Below are 21497 nucleotides of genomic sequence, written 5' to 3'. Positions count from 1 at the left end.
ATATTATTATATAATAAACAGTTTGGAAAGTATAAAACAATACATGTCTATGGTGGAATTTTTTCATATTTAACTTCTTGCATTGAATATTTTGAATCTTCTTGGCTTCAATGGCTGTTTGGTGAAAAGTTATGGTTCCTTGCACTGCCTAAAAAAGCTTCTTTTTTTTTTACACACACACACACACACACACACACACACACACACACACACACACACACACACACACACACACACACACACACACACACACACACACACACACACACACACACACACACACACACACACACACACACACACACACACACACACAGCAACACTGTGATCAATTTATGCTGATACAGTAAATTATTGGCTGACATAAACATGTCATAATGATATTAATATTTGTGCCTGAAGCTTCAGTGGGTCAATTGCTAAACCACTGATGTCTGTTTGTGCTACAAATTAGTATGGATCTGTTTCAAAACATAGAGAGGACATAATTTTAGGACATCATAGAAATAATCAAGAATGTTATCCCTGCTCCAAAAGACAGCCAGCACCCATATGCTGTATTATAAATTCAAAAATGTTCATGCAAAGAACTGAAAGAACTAATAAAATAGTTCAGTGATATTTGTGTGTACTATGTTTTTTTTATTGCTTACTAGAGCATTGTTTTGTTACTGTACCAAAGAACAGCAAGGGAGTTCAGTTCACTAGGTTTTGGAACAGACTTTCTCACTGTATTAAAAGAGTATCTATCTAACGCATTAAGTTTTTACACCTCTTTACATCCATCATGCCATCACAAAGAAGACTAAAACTGAGAAAAGACCACCTACACACCTCCTACAGTTTGACGAGCTTAAGATTACTACTCAAAACCTTGCAATCACAGCCCATTGTTACAGGAGAGCGCAGAGAGAAACAGAGAGGGAGAGAAAGAGACAGCGTCTGTCATCACATCAAAGGGATGTTTAAAGGGAACGCGAAGTGAATGATGAGGAAAAGAAATCAAAGACCACCTAAAAACCTCTCTTTCACTAGACATCAGCTCCTTTTCATTCTCTCGTCTTTTCCTGTCTGAGAGGAGGGCGCTGACCTTCCCTGTGTGCTGACAAATCTGTTTTTCTCTGCGATCACCTCCTTTATTCTCACTGTCTTTCTGTCTTTTGTTGTTCCCCCTTCCTCTTACTGCATGTCTATCTCTCTCTGTGTCTTTTTTAACCCCCTCTTGACAGAAAATAAAAGACAAATTCAAAGGCAGAAGGAAAGTGAGTGCGAGAGAGAAAACAATACAGAACTTCCAGCAAGATAGCGAAACCCAACACTGATGGTTAAAACACTACAACTTGTCCTAACGCCAAACCACCTTATCAGAAATGACTAAAACTTTTCATGCAAAAACAGCACATTTTACTTTTTTTGCTTCATGAAGCACAAAATGAGACATTAATAAAAAATAAAAAAATGTCCTAGTCGCCTTTTTGCATCCAGTAACAATGAATGGGGACTACAAAGTTTCAAGCTTTAAAAAAGGTGGCAAAGTACCTAAAAAGCAATTATTACAATGTACTATATACCAAGTTTGCTGAAGTCAACTTTGAACTTAGTGTGAGAAACAGCTTACAAATTTAGTCGCTATTTACTGCCAGTTAAAAATATATATTTTAGAAAAATGCACAGTATGCCATATAGTTGTCACAGTCACCCCTAGTCACGTCTTCCTTTGTTCTGTTTTCCCGCCACTCATCTGTTTCTATGGTTACTGTCATTTAGTTCATCATCGGTTCCACCTGTGTCTAGTTAATCATCATCTGTGGCACCTGGTTTCTGTTAATCTGTGTCCATCAGTGTTTGTATTTAGTCCCTTTTAGTTCAGCCAGTCTTTGCCCGTTCTCAGTGTGTGTGTGTATCCTGCCTGTCTTGGAGCTTTTTGCCTCTTCATGAGCCTACACCACACCGTGACAATAGTGTGGAAATTTCAAGTATAATTTGTACAAGTATTAACAAGTATAATTTTATTGTACTTCTTGTATGAAACATTTTAAATATACTTGGCTGAAACTGTTGGTGAAAAATTAAGGTTCATCACACAGCAAAAAAATAAATAATAATAGTATATGACTTACGATATACCAGTGCACGATTTTCTGAAATCATATGATAACAGACTAAAATTTAAGTCACTATTAAGGTGTAAATATGGTATTTTAGGAAAAATGCATGACTTGAAAAACACAGCACATGTCATATGGATAATTTTATGGGGTTTCTTTTTGTCATTTAAATAAGAAGTTTGCTAAATGCTCCCTATTTTGAGCAACATGAGGGTGAGTAGGTGTTGTACGGGTGCACTGAATCAGAGCTGAATTTGACTGAAACGAGAGAGGGAAATTCAGGTCAGCCGAGGCAACACACGTCTCCTGTCGTTCCCTTGTAAGACTTCCAGAGAGTCCATTAAGTCTGGTTAATATAAGGGACTGTCAGCGAGCTGCAACATTATATCAATGTTACGGTGGTGCCGTCCCTCTCGCCTCTGTCACGCTCCTTTTAGACGGCGGAGAGTCGGCGTTGAGAGAGACATTTGGAGATAAAGAACTGAGGGAACAGAACACCATCCAGACCAGAAACAGCTCTCAACACCTCTGTAATGATGTTCGACTCACACACACAGGACTCTTTCTATCTCTGCTTCCTCTGGTGAGGAACCGGGTTGGGTTGTCCCGAGCTCTTCAGGCAGAGGTAAACTCTGACCTGTTCCTTTTAGCCTGGTGTGTGGTTAAACCGTTCAGGCATGTCAAAGAAAAAGAGGCCACAAAAAGCTGGAACACCGACTTTCCCCTGCACAAGAAAAAAAGCACAAGGAAAGTGATGAAGAAAAGGTGAGAGAGATTGATTCCTTCCGCTCCTGTCCTTTCCTTCATTACCCAGAGGATATATTAAGGCTCACAGATTACTCAGATTAGATCAAACATAAAATGGGTACTTTCAAACTTAAGCCATAATAGCCACATGGACTTCATTTATAACACTATTGCATTGCTTTGGTGTAAATACAAAAGTATTTTACATGCCGCCATTTGGTTTTCGCAAGCGACAACAGTGTAACCAGTTCTAACGCGATGGCAAAAGCTCGAGCAAAGCATGCAAACTGTTCTGTTGTTGCTGCACAGAAGAGCACTGAACGATATTTGACCAAAAAATGTCACAGCTGGCTTATAAAGACCTCAGGGAACTGTGTCAAATTGTGTAAAAGTTAAACATGACGGTACATGCAAGTTGATGAGATGAATCAATGTAACTCCACAACAACTACATAAATGTAACCATTCAAGAAACGTCCAGGAGCGTCTAAAAGTTGCAACCTCTTCCTGAGTCTCTCCATAAGGCTGCTATTGGTTATTTCTGAGATTTTGGATGAGATTTGCGTGTTTTGTTATTTCCATTATCCGAAAGCTCGTGTAAAGGATCGGCCGTCTTCTGAACGGAGGCGGGGAGCTCCAGCTCATTTGCATTTAAAGGGACACACACAAAAACAGCGTGTTTTTGCTCTCACCCAAAAAGGGGCAAATTTGACAAGCTATAATAAATGATCTGGGGGTATTTTGAGCTGAAATTTCACAGACACATTCTGGGGACACCATAGATTTATATTACATCTTGTGAAAAGGGGTACATAATAGGTCACCTTTAAAGAGATTGCATTTGCAGGCCAAGTGTAAACCTCCAAGCCAAAAGTAATGCAACTGTTTTGGAATAGAAAGAACCAATTGACAGGCAAAGAATATATAGCATTAATGTTTAATTGTATTATTTACTATTTATCCTTTTAATTTCAAAATCTAATTTATCTCAACTCAGACACATGTAAGATCAAGCAGAAGAAATAAGTATAAATCCCTATTTGTTCTCCCTTGAATATAATTTCTGTCAAACAAACAATTGAGACTGTAAAGATGTATCTGTCCTGTGGGTGTTGTTGATCATGCAACAGGCGGCTTTAAATCACACAGAACAAACAGCAGCTTCTCTCTTGCCGTCCCCCATCGGGCCCATATAGAGACCAGGAGCCGAGATCACAGCTCCCGAGTCTCCATGGCATCCTGTGGAACCTCAGCTGTCAAGAGTTTTGATGTCTTAATAAATTTCTCCTCTCTCCAGCTGTCAGCCAAGCGTCAGAGATGGATGAAAGAGTCAGTGACCTTTGACCTGCCCGAGACCTCTTCTTCAGCTCCCCCCAAAAAGTCTCACAGAACCCCAAGACTCTATTGCAACTGCAGATTCCTTTCAGCACAACGTCAATCCTGAAAGCCCAACAATAGTGTCGACTGCATCCCACAGATAGTTTCACATGCAATGCAGCTGTACAGAAGAAACTACTAAAGTAATGCATTGCTGTTATTCACACAGTACTGTTAATGTATATACAGGGGTAACTTTTTCTAAATAATAACATGCATTCAATTTAATGTTTTTAGCAACAAATTGTCCTCATGCAGACCTATAAAATGTGTGTGAGATGTTTTCGTTAGACATGGCTATATGGTGTGCAAAAGTCTTGCGTTTCACCATTTGAAGTTTTCACCTCATTTTAAAGTAATTGACCGTTTGCAAAGACTCGCCCCCCTTAGTTACTGTCGCTATGTCCGACAAGCTACGCTGCTCTCACACACACACACACACACACCATGTTCTCACGCAGTGAAAAATACATCGCGGACTGACAACACGCTGACAGACAGTACAGACCAGGTTACTTTTTGGTTACTTTTGATATTAAACATATTAAACAAGTCTCACCTTTCAAATGTGGTAATTTTTTTTAAAGAAATTTAAACAGTAAATACCATTTTGTGGCTCTTTAATGTGTCGTGACAGATCGCTGTAGTAGAGCATCAGTTAAAGCTGCTCGTGATCCGATCAACTCTTCCTTCTAGTTCATTTATAGCATCAAATAAACATGAATGAACATAAGAAGGAATGTTGTTTTAACCGCAGAAAGGCGTCAGTATATACCGTTTTTCAAGTTCAAATCCTCCCATGTTAATCTACTAACTCTCCTGACTGCTTTGTCGGACAAAATGGCGGATGGCGAAGTATGATTGGTCAGATCACCTGTCAATCAAGCTCCCTGCGAAGGGTCAATTGAAAGAAGCAGCGATATAATGGTGGAGTATAAATAATGGAGTATAAACCATAATGGTATAAAACTGTCCACAGTGAAACAAGAAAACTACAGTATGAATAAAAAAAAGTCAAGCAAAGCATTTCCATTTTGAAAAGAGTCTCAACCAGCTGATGATGACAAAAAGTAATGCAATATGCAACAACTGTTACTTTAAAAAGAATTGTTTACTGAACTGTTAATTAAAAAAGAATATATAATACAATGTATACACACATTTTATTATATATTAGTTACACAATGTGGCGATTTAAATCTAATTAACATTGACATCCGTGGCAGGAAATACTGGAAATGTCATGAAAAATATCTATGCAAAGTGTGAAAACAATCCATAAAATGTTGCTATTTAGTTTTCAATTTTCAGAATAATTAATGTGGATTCAAATTCCATCAATATTCATGCAAGCTAATAATCTGAATAACAAATAATCGGCCTGCAACACAATTCCCCTCCAAAAACTCCAAGAAAATTCAACTCATCGTGGACTTGACGCACACTTAAGGAAACCTGAAACAGCTCCAGATGACTGCACTTGCGGCCTGATCGAGAACGTAACCTTTGATCTGTGACCTCTCGGGGCAAAGGTCAAGGGTGGCACCGGCTTTCCCTCATCATCGCGATGGTAACCACGAAAAGTGTTTGCAGTGCGTCTTCGCGGCACATCTACACATAGCAGCACATGTCTAAGTCCTACTTTCCCTTTTCTCTGTCAACACTTCTGTGTGACACGTATTTATTATTGTCACAGGCTCTTATTTGGCTTGATCTATGGCAGAATGAGATGTCAGTTTTAAAGATAATTACATTTTTTCTTCTCCAAGGATCCATTCATCACACTCGGGGCCCTCTGCCATTTTTAGATTCTTGATAACATGCCTCAACTCATTCCATCTTTCTCTCGCGATCCCTCTCTCTCTCACTCACACACACATCCACAGTGAGTCACATCCTATTATGTGGCATGAAGTTGCCAAAAATCTGTTAATTACAAAGTCCAGAGCCTAACTAGTATGATTATAATGAACTTATTTCCGTGAGAACGCTTTGTTGAGGACAGCACTCTCCTCTCGTCCTCTCTGTTTGTAATCAGCATCTCTTGTTCTCACGTAACGGTCTCATGGGAGGAACAATCTCAGTCCTCATTATTATGCAACCACAAATGCTGATAAACCAATCAGAAGTGCTATTATTACCACTTGATGACAGACGCTTGAAAGAAGGAGGAAAAAGATGGATGGATGGCAGTGTTGTGCTAGCCTGGTTCTACCAGACTCTCGTACATTTCATTTGTACAGAGAGTCTGGCCTCGCTCCATTGAGAAACGTTTACTTCCTTGTAGGCGGGTTCTCTGTTAAAGATCAAAACTATTGGATCTGCCCAGCGTCACTCAGGATCTGCCATAGCCAATCGCTAACGTGTGGTCGTGACGTATGTCATGCGCCGAAACCGGCTGGAAACAACAAGTCCGAATTCCATATTCATAAATCTAAATATCTAAATGCTAAACCTCTCTTTCTTATATTTGTGAAATAATTTTAAAAATACCTCTTTTCAATTAAGTTGTCTGAGAACAAAAAAAAGCCTTAAAAACATTATCTGTTTGTAATTATTTTCCTTTTTTCAGTGTCATGTAATTCTCTTAACTTGTTCATGTTTATTTTATATTATCCCCCTACTGTTTTATTTTTGTTTTGTTTTTATTATTATTTTTTGTTTGTTTTTGTATTATGTTTTCTGTTATTACTTGTGTATTGTTTTAAGCAATAAAAAAAAAACAAGTCCGAATGATCAGAGGATTATGTTTAGAATAAGATGTCTGTCAACGAGAGCTGCATGTTTTGTTCATCGAATTTAAGAGTTCAAGGAACAATTCTAAATGTATATTTGACACTAAGGACAGTGATGTATTCAGTCAACTGTCGAAGCTGGGTGTAATCATTAACAATACGCCGCTGCGGTCGTTTCGGATCTGCCGCAAATGCTGTACAGTGATCATCGTACACACCGAGCTGCCCAGCACCAACTCCTAACCTTTCTGCCTCCCTCACTTGGTCCTCCATTAGTGCAACAAGAGGAGACGACAACAACTATCGGCTTTGCATCCTATCGTTCGCCTTAGCTAACTCATTCACCACTAGCGGAGTGAGCTGGAAAATTAAACTTTTCCCGAACCCCGTGGGGAGGAGGGCCACAACATCATGGCCACCAACAACACTTAGCAAACATTGATCTTGCTCCGGCTTTAACTTCTGGATATTCGGCAGTTTTGCAACAACGGACCGAATAGATTTTCTCACGTCTTTCTCCGCTGCCATTACTGAACTCCAACTCAAACTGACGCGCTACATCAACGTCATCGTTCTCAGCCACTCCCTCTGTTCGCTGATTGGACCGGTAAAAAAATTATTTCTGGAAACCAAAGTCTACAGCACAATCCCAGACGTAGTACTGAAGGAAAATAAAATTGAGCGGAAGTGCGTAGGAGGGCGGAGCCAGGCTAGTGTTGTGCGCCATTCAGAAGTGAATTTGAACTGAATTTGAAATTAACAAACATGATGCAGAATTGCAATTAGCATGTAAGGAAGTAGTATTAAAATGAATTTTAAAAATTTAAGAAACTCATAACTGCAATTTCTAAATAGAAACGCTTTGAAAAAAGTTTAATTAGATGTTTGAAACTTTATAGAATGCAACAGACACCACCACCCACTTTTTCAGCGGCCTCGAATCTGGAAGTATTTTTCCCATTCACTTCTCCCATAGGGATTTTTAAAAAGTCTTCATTTAAGAGTTATAACTAAGGCCCCGTTTACACGAGAACGATTCCGGGTGAAAACGTAAAAATATTTTATCGGATGTGCCTTTTGTTTACACGGCAACAGCGTTTTGGGGACTTAAAAACGCAAAAAAGTGAAACCACCCTCCAGAGTGGAAATCTTAAAAACGCTCCACTGTCGCGTTCCCGTCTAAACGGTAAAAACGCAAATCTGCTCACGGTGGCTCTCGTTGCGTACACGTTTACGTCGTACAGGAAAATAACAACCAACATGTCAGATTATTTCCATACGTCGGACCTTCAAGTTGCCCTAGCAGCTGTGAAAAACATACAAGAGTCTTTTCAGCAGTTGTACAAAATATTCTAAGATATTGGTTTTTGTTGTGTGGCAGTGCTTCACATTGCCACCTAGCCGCCTGGAGTGCATACTACATCGAATTTCACACACTTTTGCGTCACCATATGCACGCGGATTTCCCAACCATAACGCTCGTCTAAACGCAGAATAAAAAGTGATAACGCAACGCCACTTTTGCGTTTTCTCTTCAGATCGTTTCCGTGTAAACATAGCCTAAGCCATGAACCAAGTCAACCAGCTCTGAGATTAAAACATCACAAACTTTGATTTGAAGCAAAAAAAGTATTTGAAAATCGAACAAAAAAAAGACAAAGGCACAAGACTGTGTACTTGAAAGCTTTAACGAGGGAAAGAACTAGGCTACAATCCCATTGCGAATGGCATGATCAAATATAAAATGATGGATAAATATTTTAAAAATGTATTCAAAGATGTTGGTTATACAGATGCAATATATTTTACGTTAAGTAATTTGAGAGCATAGGGAAACTGACTAATAATTTTTTTAAGAGATTTAATGATAGGTGGAGATTTCTTTGCAGAATCATGGGTAATGTAGTTTATCACCAGGAATTTTATAATGCAGGCTAATGGCTTCAACAAAAGCATATCACCAATTGATTAACAACTTGTAGCTCACAGTAGGTCTTGTCTTTAACGGTTTATATGTTATTATTAAAAATCAATTCCATTATGAACACCACATGAACAGACCGGAAAACTGGTTTCATCGCTTCCGCTTGACGAAGAAAGTGTTAACAGCAGCATATAAACTTTTATGTCAACCTGCATATGCAATGAACATTATCTTTGGTAGGTAAGGCATATAAGAAAAAACAGCTCCATATGTAATGTAGCATGTTCAAACGAACTGAACCGGAAACGATGCGACCTGTTTTACTGAATACGGAAGTTTGTTGTGCATGACAAAATTTGCCCAAGATCGGTTGTGCTAGTTTGACTGTAACATCAGAAGTGTCTCACCTTGACATTGCTCATTCCTTTCCTCGTATCCAGGGTTACACAGGCAATTCCCGATGGGCACCAGCCACTCTCCATCTGCGCCGCAGTACATTTTGGGAACCTCCTGCTCTTCCGAATTATTCACACAGGAGCCGCGCACCTCCACCAGGGACGACGTGTCCGCCCCAGTTACGGTGTCAGGAAACTGCGCTAGGTTCCTCACGGCTAGCGGACACTTTTTGTAAAACACACGGACAGAAACCAGTGCGATACAAGCCCCTACATCCTGAAAGGCCAGATAGAAGCCCGTGCGACTCATAACGCCGACATCCCGAACCTCAGTGTTCAGCTTCATGATCCGATCACCAATATCCACCTGCGTGAAGCTCTCGTCCGCCGCCACCGTGTCGATCTTAGCAAAGCGGCTCTCGTGAGTGTACCGCTCGTTATTAGAGTCAGACTCCAGGTAGTAGAGGTTGAACGTCTCTTTGCAGGTGCCGATGACGCCGGGCAGGCTGTTACAGTCACGCAGGGTGAATTTAATCTCGATGTAGATACGCTGGGCCGGGCCACGCCGTATCCAGTGAGTCCTGAGCCAGTTGTTCTGACTGGGCTCCATTACGTTACACACCTGGTATGTTCTGATGGGGATGTTCTTCTCGTCCATGATGCTCACCTCTTCCCACTGCATGAGACAGCACAAGAACAATGTTAAGAATGAGAAATAAATACATGATTTTCATCATTTTTAAGACCTTCTCAATTCCGTAGGAGATACAGGTGGAGCTGGGGAAGGTGGAGGGTTTCTGAAAGCACGCTGCAAATGCTGACCATGTATTTGAAAGTTGAGCAGCGAGCTCATTGGCTACTGATACAGCAGGAACCAATCAGCTGTGCCCTATAGAGAATGATGTGATTAAATCAAATGTAATGAGACAAAAAAACAAGTCTTACTACTGAGTTGTTCTTTTCCGATTCACGAACAAATTACTTTAAGCCGGTTCTTTTTACTGAATCAGAAAAAGCACATCTCATTTGGATTCACAAAGTCATAAGTTACTTTTTAAAAATAAATGAAAATAAAATAATTCAAACGATGCAAATGACAATGAAAATTATTTAATTTCACCTGTGAGATGTTTTTTATGTCAATTGCACTTTAAGCTTAGGAGCCCTACTGTATGTCCTCCTGTAACCTAATATGGATGTTTTGTGTAAGCGAACTTGTTATATTAGGGCAATTAAAAATGTTTGTTAGTACTTTTATGCCAATTTTGTCAACCAGTTATGAAAGAATTTGTGATGAAACCAATCAATAAATTCCAATCAGAGCATCCCTATAAAAAACGGAGAAACAAAGTAGGGATGCAAGATATATCAGGCACCATATCGGTATCGGACGATATGTTGATTTTTAATGTTATCGGCCCGATAAGAAAATTTGGTCGATATATTAAAACCGATAAATAATGTATTATTTCTGAGTTTTGAATTGCTTGAAATATGATGGGAATCACTTCAAAAAGGAAAATACAATCAAGTGCAACATGTGCAGCGCAAGTCTGTCGTATAGACTACATAAAATTATAATGAGAACATTATAATTTGGGCCTTGTGGCATGGCTTTTAATGGTGAGCCTTTTGTTTTTGTAATCAGTCTCTCAAAAATTATATAAAAATGTATATGGCTAATATAACTGTTATCAGCTTTCAAATATAAAGAATTATCGTTCATCGGTATCGACCAAAATTTTCAAATCGGCGCATCCCTAACATAAAGTATGATACTCGCCAGACTCCCAAGAAACAGAAAACAACCGATCATTTAACTAAACAAACATGAGGTCATCCAGAGTGAAAACGGGACTGAACCATGGGAAGCTGTAGAGTAAATTTAAATCTGAAACATAACATCTGTTTCACTCTTACAGGCTTTTGTAGAAATTTGCCTGAACCAACCTCAGAAAATCAGTATTCTTCTTCGTCGACTAGCCTCAGATACAATAACAACTCTAGACAGTCATTAATGTTGTACAGCCTAACACTTCTCAGCGTCTGCTGAACCAGCATTACAGCCACTGATTGGACTCATTGAGTTTTCATCATCTAATCAGCAGTAATGACTTTTATTACAGCAAATGAACACACTCTAAACACATGCTAATACCCAAGAGTCTGACTGGGTATCATGTTAACCTGCGGTCAAAAGTTTGGAATAATTAAAAAAAAATATATGTATGTGCCTGGAAAGAAGTATCTTACGCTCACCATGGTTGCATTTATTTTATTAAAAATGTAAAATCGGCAATATTGTGAAATATTTTTCAAATTTTTTTTTTTTTTTTTTTTTCTATTTGAATATATTTCTAAATGTAATTTATTTCTGTGATCAAAGCTGAATTTTCAGCATCATTACTCCAATCTTCAGTCACATGATCCTTCAAAAATCATTATAATATGATTATTCTAATATAAGATAATTTAAAAAGAAGAAAATCATAATTATTCCAAATTTTGATGGTGGTGTAAGTGCATTATTAATTTGCCATTTGACCTTGAACTATGTGCATTTATTGATTTGGCAGACGATTTTATCCAAAGTGACTTACAAGTGTGCACATCTCAGTTAATAAGTAGAATACTTTACAATTTTACTAAGTGATTAGCAATTTTTATAAAGCAAAACAATTTTTTTTTGTCAAAAATGTATTGTTCCAAATAGGCATTGTGTAGTGTGATGTCCACTGAATATACACAATACCAATGTAATATCTTTTTAATTTCTTCCAGTGATATCAGTAGCCACAGTCCCACAAAGACCATCCTGACGGCCCTTAATAATCTCCAGGAATTATTCACCGTGCGCTAAACCTAATTGAGCGTTTGTGGGATAATAAGACTGACAGCGATCTGGCATCCGTCAGGGCCCGTGATTGTCTCCGTTCGGCTCGTCCCTTCATCCGTGTAACTACGGAGGCCCAGAGGAGCAGCGCAGAGATAAGAACCCGGAGCTGCCGATTGCAGGACGAGAGGAGAAAAGAGCTAATTGCCCGTATTAAAGTCTGAATACCCACCCACCGCCCGTGCCAAAGGCCTGTCCATCACGGAGAAGATCACAGAGGGAGAGGAACTCAGGAGCTCAATGAAACTTGGATCGATGCGAAAGGAAGCCGAGCGGCTCTGTAGTGAAAGGGAATTCAGTGTTTTATTGAATCGCTGATGTGGTAATTTAGATCCACCTGATCTTAAGATGTTAAACGGCTAATTGGTGATGAGGGGCTCCGAAAAGTGCAGAGATCCCAAGAAGCATACATTATAGGACAGAACCCGCTGACCCCCTCGATCTGAAATCTCACACACACACACACTCAAACAGACCTTTTCTCTGCCTCTGGGTTGCCAAGTCTCTCCCCCCTACCTCTTTTGAGAGAAAAGGGATAGAGTTTCCTAACAAAGGGCATTTCTGTCTCCCTCTACTATTTAGGAAATTTGACGCCCGTCGCTGTAACCTAGCTTTCCAAAATTTACATCCGAGAGAAGTGGAGAGAGCAGGGTGATCTCATTCGTATTTGGAGGTATTCATATGTGACATGAACATTTTTGGACAATGAAACGTAGAATATCAACTTACTGACAGCATCAAAAATGCTTATGCATACGATATGTAAAAGTCTATAAATCCCTCTGAAAACTGGTTATACTGAAACAGCGAGTTTAAAACTCAAACACAATCCCATGGCACTTCTGAGTAAAGGATGAGAAACTTTGCCTAAAAAAAGATATTATAAATGGAACATTTATTTATTAAAGAACTCCAGATGGATCTAACAAAAATAGTCATCTGCACTCTGAAACTCCTATAAGTAATAAAACTAAGTTTATTTGAGAATGTTTTACCAGAAAATACTCTTTCAGTCTTTCTACTTAAAAGTGTCATGTTTAATTCAATGTGTTACTTGTCATTATTTGAGAAATGTAATAGCAATTTCTGAGTGAAAATTGTTTCAAAGTAAATCCTACACTAGTGTAGTGTAGTTTAACCATCAAAGCAGAAAAAAATATTAAATTGTTATAACAAATTTGGTACATCTGTAAATGTGTTAAATAAATGTGATGCGTTTAACATCTTCAATTAATCTTAATAATAATAATACAATGCAATTTACCTATTAATTTAATATTCTATGAACTTCGAATGATTTGTACACATTTGCATGCCTAAAGGCTTAACAATTAAGACGATTTCAGTACATTGATATTGTATCCCTAAAAATAAAGGTTCCAAAAGGGCGTTTTCATAGAGATGTCATAAAAGAACCATTCTGGGTTCCATAAAGAATCCATTTCACTCTAAAAGAACCTTTAGTGCAATGGAAACATTCTAAGGATGTTAAAGGTTCTTCAACCTTTATGTTTAGGAGTGTTTTTATCTTGCATATTGTATTGTATCTATCTAAACCTATGAAAATGTGTTATAACTATACGTATGAATACTAAAGAGGTCAAGTTGGAACGGGAGATGGAGAAAGAGGGAGCGAGAGATGGGTTTTTTGACTCACCCCTCCTTCCGTCGGGCTGGCGACCCATGCCAGTTCTCCCAGCACTGATCTGGAATCCAGCAGCGGGACTGAAGGAGAATAAGACAGAAGACTTGAGAATGAGATCACCAAAGCTTGTGTGTTTTACCCTATAGTGGAGAAAACTGAAGTTTTGAAGGCATACGTCTCTGATAAATAATGACAACAGCTGCAAAGGAGGCCAAAAAGTGTCAGGCAAGTGCACAAGGGTTTGATCTGCGAGCGCTGACTTAAGTAGGAAAATGGTTTATAAATCATTAAACAATAGTAATCGACAAAGGAATGATAAAATTTCAAATTAAGAGACAAAAAGAGATATAAAGACATTTTTTTGTGTGTGAAAATGACTAAATAATTACTGTTTAACAAAAAAACACTCCAGACCACACAATACTGATACTAATTATAAAGCAACATTTATTATTATGATGTGGTATATTGTATGTAGGATAAGGTTTATATTTCAAATTATTACTATTTCACTGTTGTGACGGCAAGACAAAAAAAGGGCCCAGATTCCTTCAAGGTAAAATGAAAGACAATATGACATTATAAATAGCCAACTAATTAGGGGAAGGATAAACAGAATAGTGAATAATTAAAGTATCTAAAATGTGAATAATACATATGTGGCATATCTATATATGAATAGTATTTTGTTTTAAAGCGGTTAACATGTCAATTGTCCTGCTGTGATAGTAGGCTACATTATATTTCAAGACATCACTTGCAACAAACTCCTTTAAAACTTATTTAAAACTCCTTAAAATTTTAAGCAACTTAGGCCCAAGTTTTCTTAACTTGAGGGATTTGTTAACTGGCCAATATCGTTCCCGTTTTGCGTGCATGTGCGCCTCGGTTTTACTGCGCGCCCTAAACTTTTCCTCTTTTATTGCAACCCCTCTTACCTTCGTTCGCCGGATAATTCCATGGAGCGGACAGACCTGCACAAATCCCCAGGAAAAGCGAGGTGAGCGCGTAAATAATCCCGGCCATGAGTGCCATTCGTCCAGTAACTGTCTCTCCGTTATTTCTGTTTATTCCTCGTGCCGCTCCGCGCGACTGATCTTGAGGCGCACGAGACGCGCACTCAGCGATCTCTGCAGGAGGGGGCGTGGCATCTGTAGTGACGTACCAGTCAATCAATCAAGAAAGAAAGAAGTGGTCATTTATTTAAATTATAGATGTGTGTATATATATTATTTTGAAATTATGTATCGTTTTCAATTTGCATTTGTTTATTTCTATTACTTGTATTATTTCTTGGCAATGTTCTTATGTTATTGTTGTCCAAGCATTATTAATAATAATAAAAAGTTTCTTCGAAAAACAAATATGTAGATTACACATAAAATTTTTTTTTTTTTAAATAGTAGATTGTCTAAAATAATTATAATAATAACTATAATTAATATTAATAATGTAAACATGTTATGTATATGCTATGCTTGTAGGTACAAAAAAAAGTTTAAAATTGCATTAGGATGGATTCAAATTACAATTATTATTTAAAATAGCTTTAATTTAATTACATATAGCATATATGTGTATATGTAATATTTTGTTATTTAATTATAGCTAATTATTATACCAATATAATCTTCATTTTAAACATAATAATTTCAATTATCATTATAATTATTTAAAATATTATAAAATATGCATAGACCAATAATAATATAATTAATAAAAATAATAAATATTATGAAGAAATGATAGGAAATAAGATGATAATGTTAAGGATAAAAATACTATTATTTTGAAGTATTTCAACATTATTATTATAATGATTAGCAGAACATTTTGAGGAGCGGAGAGCCGGGTATTGAATCGAGCTCTGATCTTATATCGCCATCTAGTGTCCATATCCCCACAGAACAGGCTTAATAAACAGCATTATCATAATACCTTAACCCACGCGCACACCAGCAGTAAATTATTATTGAAATAATAATAATAATAGTTATTATTATAATTTAAAGGTATTATTATTAAATGTTATTGTTTAATTACATGCCTATAATAAACCTGATGCTGACTGTACTTTATGAAATATGATTTCAAATGTTGCTGTGTGGCTTGTACAAACAGCATTTGTAGAAAAAAAAAAGACTTTTATTATCTGTTTGACACATCAATGATGTGGCTTTTTTTTCAGTTCTTACAGTCGTGTAGAGTCAAGATCATCATCAGACTGAACCTCTGGTCCCATAATTATGTATTGACGTGTCATCTAAATCTGTGCTAAATATATATAGCCTTTCATATTCATGCCACAGCTTAAAAGTATAAGATAATGGAAGGATATCATCCATATTACTGAAAAACGTGTACTTATAGAGTGTGTTTAAATGAGATGATATTCTGAACCATGAATGATGCTCAGTAAAATGTATTTTTATTTGCTCCAGTAAGCAGACATGCTGACATTAGTTTACTTTAACAATAATTACCAGCTTAGCAAGCACACACAATATCACAATTTATGCATTTCACAGATTGTAGAATTTATTTGCCAATTTTAATGTTTACTGCAATTGCTGTAAAACGGAAAATATCCTCAGCTAAATTAAACTGTATATGTGTGAGGAAAGCAACTGTCAAGTATAAGCATTACAGGCGGACACATGGTGTGTTTTGCTCACACTGATAATATGGCAAAGCAGGTGCAATCACCTTCAGTCTATTGATCACCGCATTCCTTTCATCAACTTTCCAGATTTTTTTTAAAGCAAGGGCTTTAATTCCCACATAGTTTTGTAACTGTGTAAGACTGGCTTTAATGTTGTCTGGCTTATCTGATAGGCATCTTGTCAAACAGGGTGAATTTACAGTAAAATAAACCACACATTGACCTGGAACATTAAAGATGTTCCCCAGATAATTCATCAGGCGATATTCTGAATGTTTTGCATTGCTATCCTTCGCAGCAATGAGGTCATGGTTAGGACTCTCATAAACCAGATTGTTCTGATTCTCAAATGTTTTTCTCACTAGAGTTAGTAAGTTCTGATCTGGAAAGGGAGAAGACATCTGATCTGGAAAGGGAGAAGACATCTGATCTGGACGACATATGTTCTGCTCGACTCTGAACACAACAGCGTATTGCCCCATGTCTCCCAACCTGGAAATGAAAGCAGTGAAAATGTAATGTTAAAAATTACAAATATTAATAGAAGTATGGTATTTATTATTATGTAATTTATGTATTATTACATGTAAAGTTCAATGTTAAAATTATTACATGATGCTGTAATTATAAAAGACAAATACTTCTGATTTATAACCTCTGTTATACTAAATCCACTACTTTTTAGTTTTTTCTTTAAACATTTCTTGTCATTTCTTTATATATTTTTGGATGTGTATATGTAATTTTTCTTAATTTTTTTATTCTTTTATTAAATAGTAAATTCTACTAATATGTTCAATCAAAGAAACTTACACATCTTCAAATCTCTGCACAATACGCTGGAGGATTGCTGGGTCCACATTCTGACCTACAGCACAAGTGCTAAAGTGAAGCAGGCAGAGCAGGAGGATCCTCAGTGGGACAGAGAAAACCTCAAGAAAACGCACAAATACAAATATTTATATAAAAAACAGTACACCCAAAGTGCATAGAAATTTAAAACAGCATTCTGTTTGTTGTAGGAATATTTTTGGTTTTTTAAAAAGTTTTCAAAAAAACTTGAGCAAATGTGCGGCTTTAGCTCCACTAACAATTATTAATTGATAAAGAAGTATGAATATGACTTACCATGTTATCTGTTGCTGAGATGAGAGGGTTCAGAGATGTTGTGTGAGTCTGCAGTGAAGCAGGAATGATGAAGAAGAGGAAGAATATGCTTTTTATTCTGACACTCGACCAGCCCTCTTCTTCATCACCACGAAAAGACCAATTAAAACCGTTCACACTTGCAGCACTGACGCCTTTAATAATGTCACTGAGCATCTGTGTGTGTCTCGCCATGTACGGTTTTCCTCAAAATGGTCAATAAAAAATAAAGCAATTAATAATTCCTCCAAGAATTCTAAAAACTGTCATGGGTTCCTCCAATAAAGCTATCAAAGTAAATGGATTTAAGGCAGGGAATTGCCTTGGGCCCCAAATAATGCGCAGGGACATAAATCTGAAAATGAAATATGATCTTGCATCGTTAATTTAATAATTAACCATGTTAAGTAATTGTAATTGCAGTCACAATGCATACAATATCTTTTCTTTTTTTCTTCTTCACTCCCTCAGCCATTGCACTAGAAACACGCTTGCAGAAGTGTTATTAAATGGATTTACTCATCAAGCCATTCTAGGTGTTTATGACTTTCTTCTTTCAGACAAACACAATCTGAGTTTTATTTAAAACTATCCTTGCTCTTACAATCTTTATAATGGGAGTGAATGGAGGGTGAGATTTTGAAGCCCCCCAAAAATTCACCCATACATCTAAAGGCCTTCAGAAGCAAAGCGATGCGTTTATGTAAGAATTTTTTTTTAGTTTTCTGCGTTTCTGCATTCGTAAATACGTGATGCTTCGGGTCAAAGGTCACTCTTCCGCGCAAAAAAAATATGGATATTTTTCTTACAAAAAACATCGCTTCCCCCGGAAGCCGTATGGATTATGTTTTTATGATAAATGCATTTCCCTCTCAAGGGAACTCGCGCTGCGTCAAGCGCTGCGGGAACGCCCCTGCGTGAACGCGCCATGAAGTACTCGTGAAATCAGTCCAATGGCGTGACGAGACGTCATAGGCGGGTGACGTCATTGACCAGGAAGGTATAAAGCACCCCTGAACCAAACAATGTCAGCTTCTGTGTCTTCACAAGTGCTCCATGTAAAATCGTCTGGCATTTTTGGTGGGTATTATCTTTTCTATTTGGATAAGCAGCAGTTTAAGCAGTGTGTTTCTCCCTGCCCTCGTTTTATCACCGGTGGGGATACACACGAGTTATGTGTGAGGTGTTTGGGGCTAGAGCATGCCCAGTCAGCCCTCGAGGGGGCAGGCTGTGAGCACTGTGAGAAGCTGGCAATGAAAACTCTCCGGTCCCGCCGAGCACTCTTTGAGGAGGGTGCTTCGGCTCTCGTGCCTCAGGGTTCGGGTCACGCTGCTGCCGAGGCACAGCGGAGAAGCTCGTCCTGGGGCTCGCAGATGGATCTGACGGCGGGGCTTGAGACGGGTGATCCCCTATCTCTGCCTTTACCCGTCGGATCCGACGCTTCAGTTTGCGAGTCAGAAGCACGCGCTGCGGTTTCTTCTGCTCGCGCTGAAGCGCAGGTGTTGCAGCATTCCAGTTCTGAGGAATTGGATGTTGTGGGCCTGGATGCAGATGAAGATTTTGCATTATCTCACACAACCACACACACACAAGAGGAGCTTTTGGAGGTTATCACTCGCGCTGTTGCTAGATTGAATCTAGATTGGCCAGCCCGTGAGCAGAAAGAGCATCAGTCAAAGAGCAAGTTAGACGAGCGATTTTTGCCACCCAGATCTCAACCTCCAAAGCGGGGCTTACCGTTCTTTCCTGACCTTCACACTGAGGTGTCGAAGTCATGGAATAAACCTTCTTCATTTAGAGTATTTAACCCAGCAACATCTGAGTATTCTAATATAGTAGGGTTAAAGGAACATGGTTATGCGGCGATGCCTCAGGTGGAAGAGACGCTTGTGAGCTATCTCTCCCCTGAGTCTGCATCATCGCTGAAAGCCCCGCAGCTGCCCACTAAGCCAGTAAAAACAACATCAGTTTTAGTGGGTAGGGCGTACTCGGCAGCAGGTCAAGCGGCCGCCAGTTTACACACTATGGCGGTCCTTCAGGCATATCAAGCTGACTTGCTAGGGGATATAGATGATGAATGTGAAGAAGTGGGAAGAGAAACTATAGCGGAGATCAGGAGAGCAGCTGATTTGTCTCTTCGAGCCACCAGGGAAGCGGCAAAATCTATCGGCCGCTTTATGGCAGCACTGGTGGCTACGGAGAGACATCTTTGGTTGAATTTGTCTGATATCAAAGAGTGGGACAAAAAGTTTTTGTTAGATGCTCCTGTCTCCCCTACTGGTCTTTTTGGCGGCTCAGTAAACTCGGTCGTTAAGAGGTTCCAAGAAGCAAAAAAGCAGGCGGCTGCGTTTCAAAAGTTTCTCCCCCGAAAAAGCTATGTCTTTGGGGCTGCCCTTCGCATCAGGATTTTGGTGGCAGTCCCCTCCGAGGGGATTCGGTGTGTCGAGGCACCCGTTTCCTCTCGGTGCCATCAGGGGGCCATGTTGCCAACCCTGCCACCTCCGGTGTTTCAGGGCGCAACGGTCCTCAACGAGCACATGTCTTCATGTCCGCCCGGAAACGTAGCGGCATGGGGACGCTCCCACCCTCCGAGGAGGGTTCGAAGTGGGTCAGTTCGGTTGCTTCCTCCAGGTGCGCCGTTTCAGGTCACCGGGCTGGCCGCTCAAATAACACCAGCCCTTAGTAGATTTTCTGGCAGCATGGAAACTTCTGCCAAATGTCTCAGATTGGGTCCTGCGTACAGTGGAAAAATGATACAGAATTCAGTTCGGGTCATGTCCGCCCAGGTTCAACGGGGTAATACATACGGTAGTAAACTCCGAGCAGGCTCTGGTGATGGAAGGAGAAGTACAGACACTTCTGCAAAAAGAGGCTATAGAAAGGGTTCCTCCCCACAGCAGACAGTTGGGGTTTTACAGCCCGTACTTCATAGTTCCGAAAAGGGATGGGGGGCTGCGGCCCATTTTAGATTTGCGCCAACTAAACCGAGCAGTAAAAAAGTTAAGATTTAAAATGCTCACGTTGAAATAGATTGTGTGTCAAATCAGGTCCGAGGACTGGTGTGTCACAATAGACCTAAAAGACGCATACTTTCACGTCTCCATCCTTCCACAACACAGGAAGTTCCTCAGGTTTGCTTTCGGGGGCGAAGCATATCAGTACCGGGTTCTTCCGTTCGGCCTAGCACTGTCACCCCGCACGTTCACAAAGTGCATGGATGCAGCTCTGGCTCCCTTGAGACTGCAGGGCATCCGCGTGCTAAATTATATAGACGACTGGCTCATTCTGGCAAAGTCGGAACATCAGGTGGCTCAGTGTCGAGATGCTGTGCTAGCTCATATGAAAACGCTGGGGCTGAGGCTAAACATAAAGAAAAGCGTGCTAATTCCACAACAGAATACCACTTTTCTGGGCGTGGTTTGGGACACAAACACCATGAGAGCCCGTTTGGCGCCTGCCAGGATAAGATCGATCCTGGAAGCCGTGCGCAGGGTAAGACTAGGCCAGTCACTCACTGTAATACAGTTTCAGAGACTTCTGGGTTTGATGGCAGCTGCGTCCAACGTGATTCCTTTTGGCCTGCTGTACATGAGACCCTTGCAGTGGTGGCTCAAAACCAAGCGTTTTTCCCCGAGGGGAAATCCGTTTCGCATGATCAAAGTCACGCGGCGGTGCCTACGTGCTTTGGTAGTGTGGAAAGATCCTTGGTTCTTATCCCAGGGTCCGGTGCTGGGAGCTCCTTGTCGTCGCTTAACGCTAACGACGGATGCTTCCCTCACCGGTTGGGGGGCGACCATGAGTGGTCGCTCGGCTCGGGGTCTGTGGAGCGACCATCAGCTTTCCTGGCACATAAACCAGCTGGAGA

The 21497-nt window shown here is 39.5% G+C and overlaps 1 protein-coding gene across 2 annotated transcripts in view; it reads right to left on the bottom strand.

The window, feature by feature from the left end:
* Nucleotides 1–14926, bottom strand: part of epha4l (eph receptor A4, like) — a 52658-nt gene extending 37732 nt beyond the window's left edge. For both annotated transcript variants that reach the window (XM_056236890.1, XM_056236891.1), the window contains exons 1-3: nucleotides 14763–14926; nucleotides 13837–13904; nucleotides 9299–9962 (exon numbers count right to left, since the gene is read on the bottom strand). In XM_056236890.1, the coding sequence (XP_056092865.1) occupies nucleotides 9299–9962; nucleotides 13837–13904; nucleotides 14763–14859 (829 nt within the window). In that variant the 5' untranslated portion in view covers nucleotides 14860–14926. The remainder of the gene's footprint in view (nucleotides 1–9298; nucleotides 9963–13836; nucleotides 13905–14762) is intronic.
* Between the last annotated feature and the right edge of the window lie 6571 nt (nucleotides 14927–21497).

This window comes from Rhinichthys klamathensis, unplaced genomic scaffold (assembly GCF_029890125.1).
Source record: "Rhinichthys klamathensis goyatoka isolate OS25496 unplaced genomic scaffold, OSU_Roscu_1.1 h1tg000470l_1, whole genome shotgun sequence".
NCBI lineage: Eukaryota > Metazoa > Chordata > Actinopteri > Cypriniformes > Leuciscidae > Rhinichthys > Rhinichthys klamathensis.
Note: the sequence above shows the minus strand (reverse complement) of the source record. Positions and strands in the feature narration are given on the sequence as shown.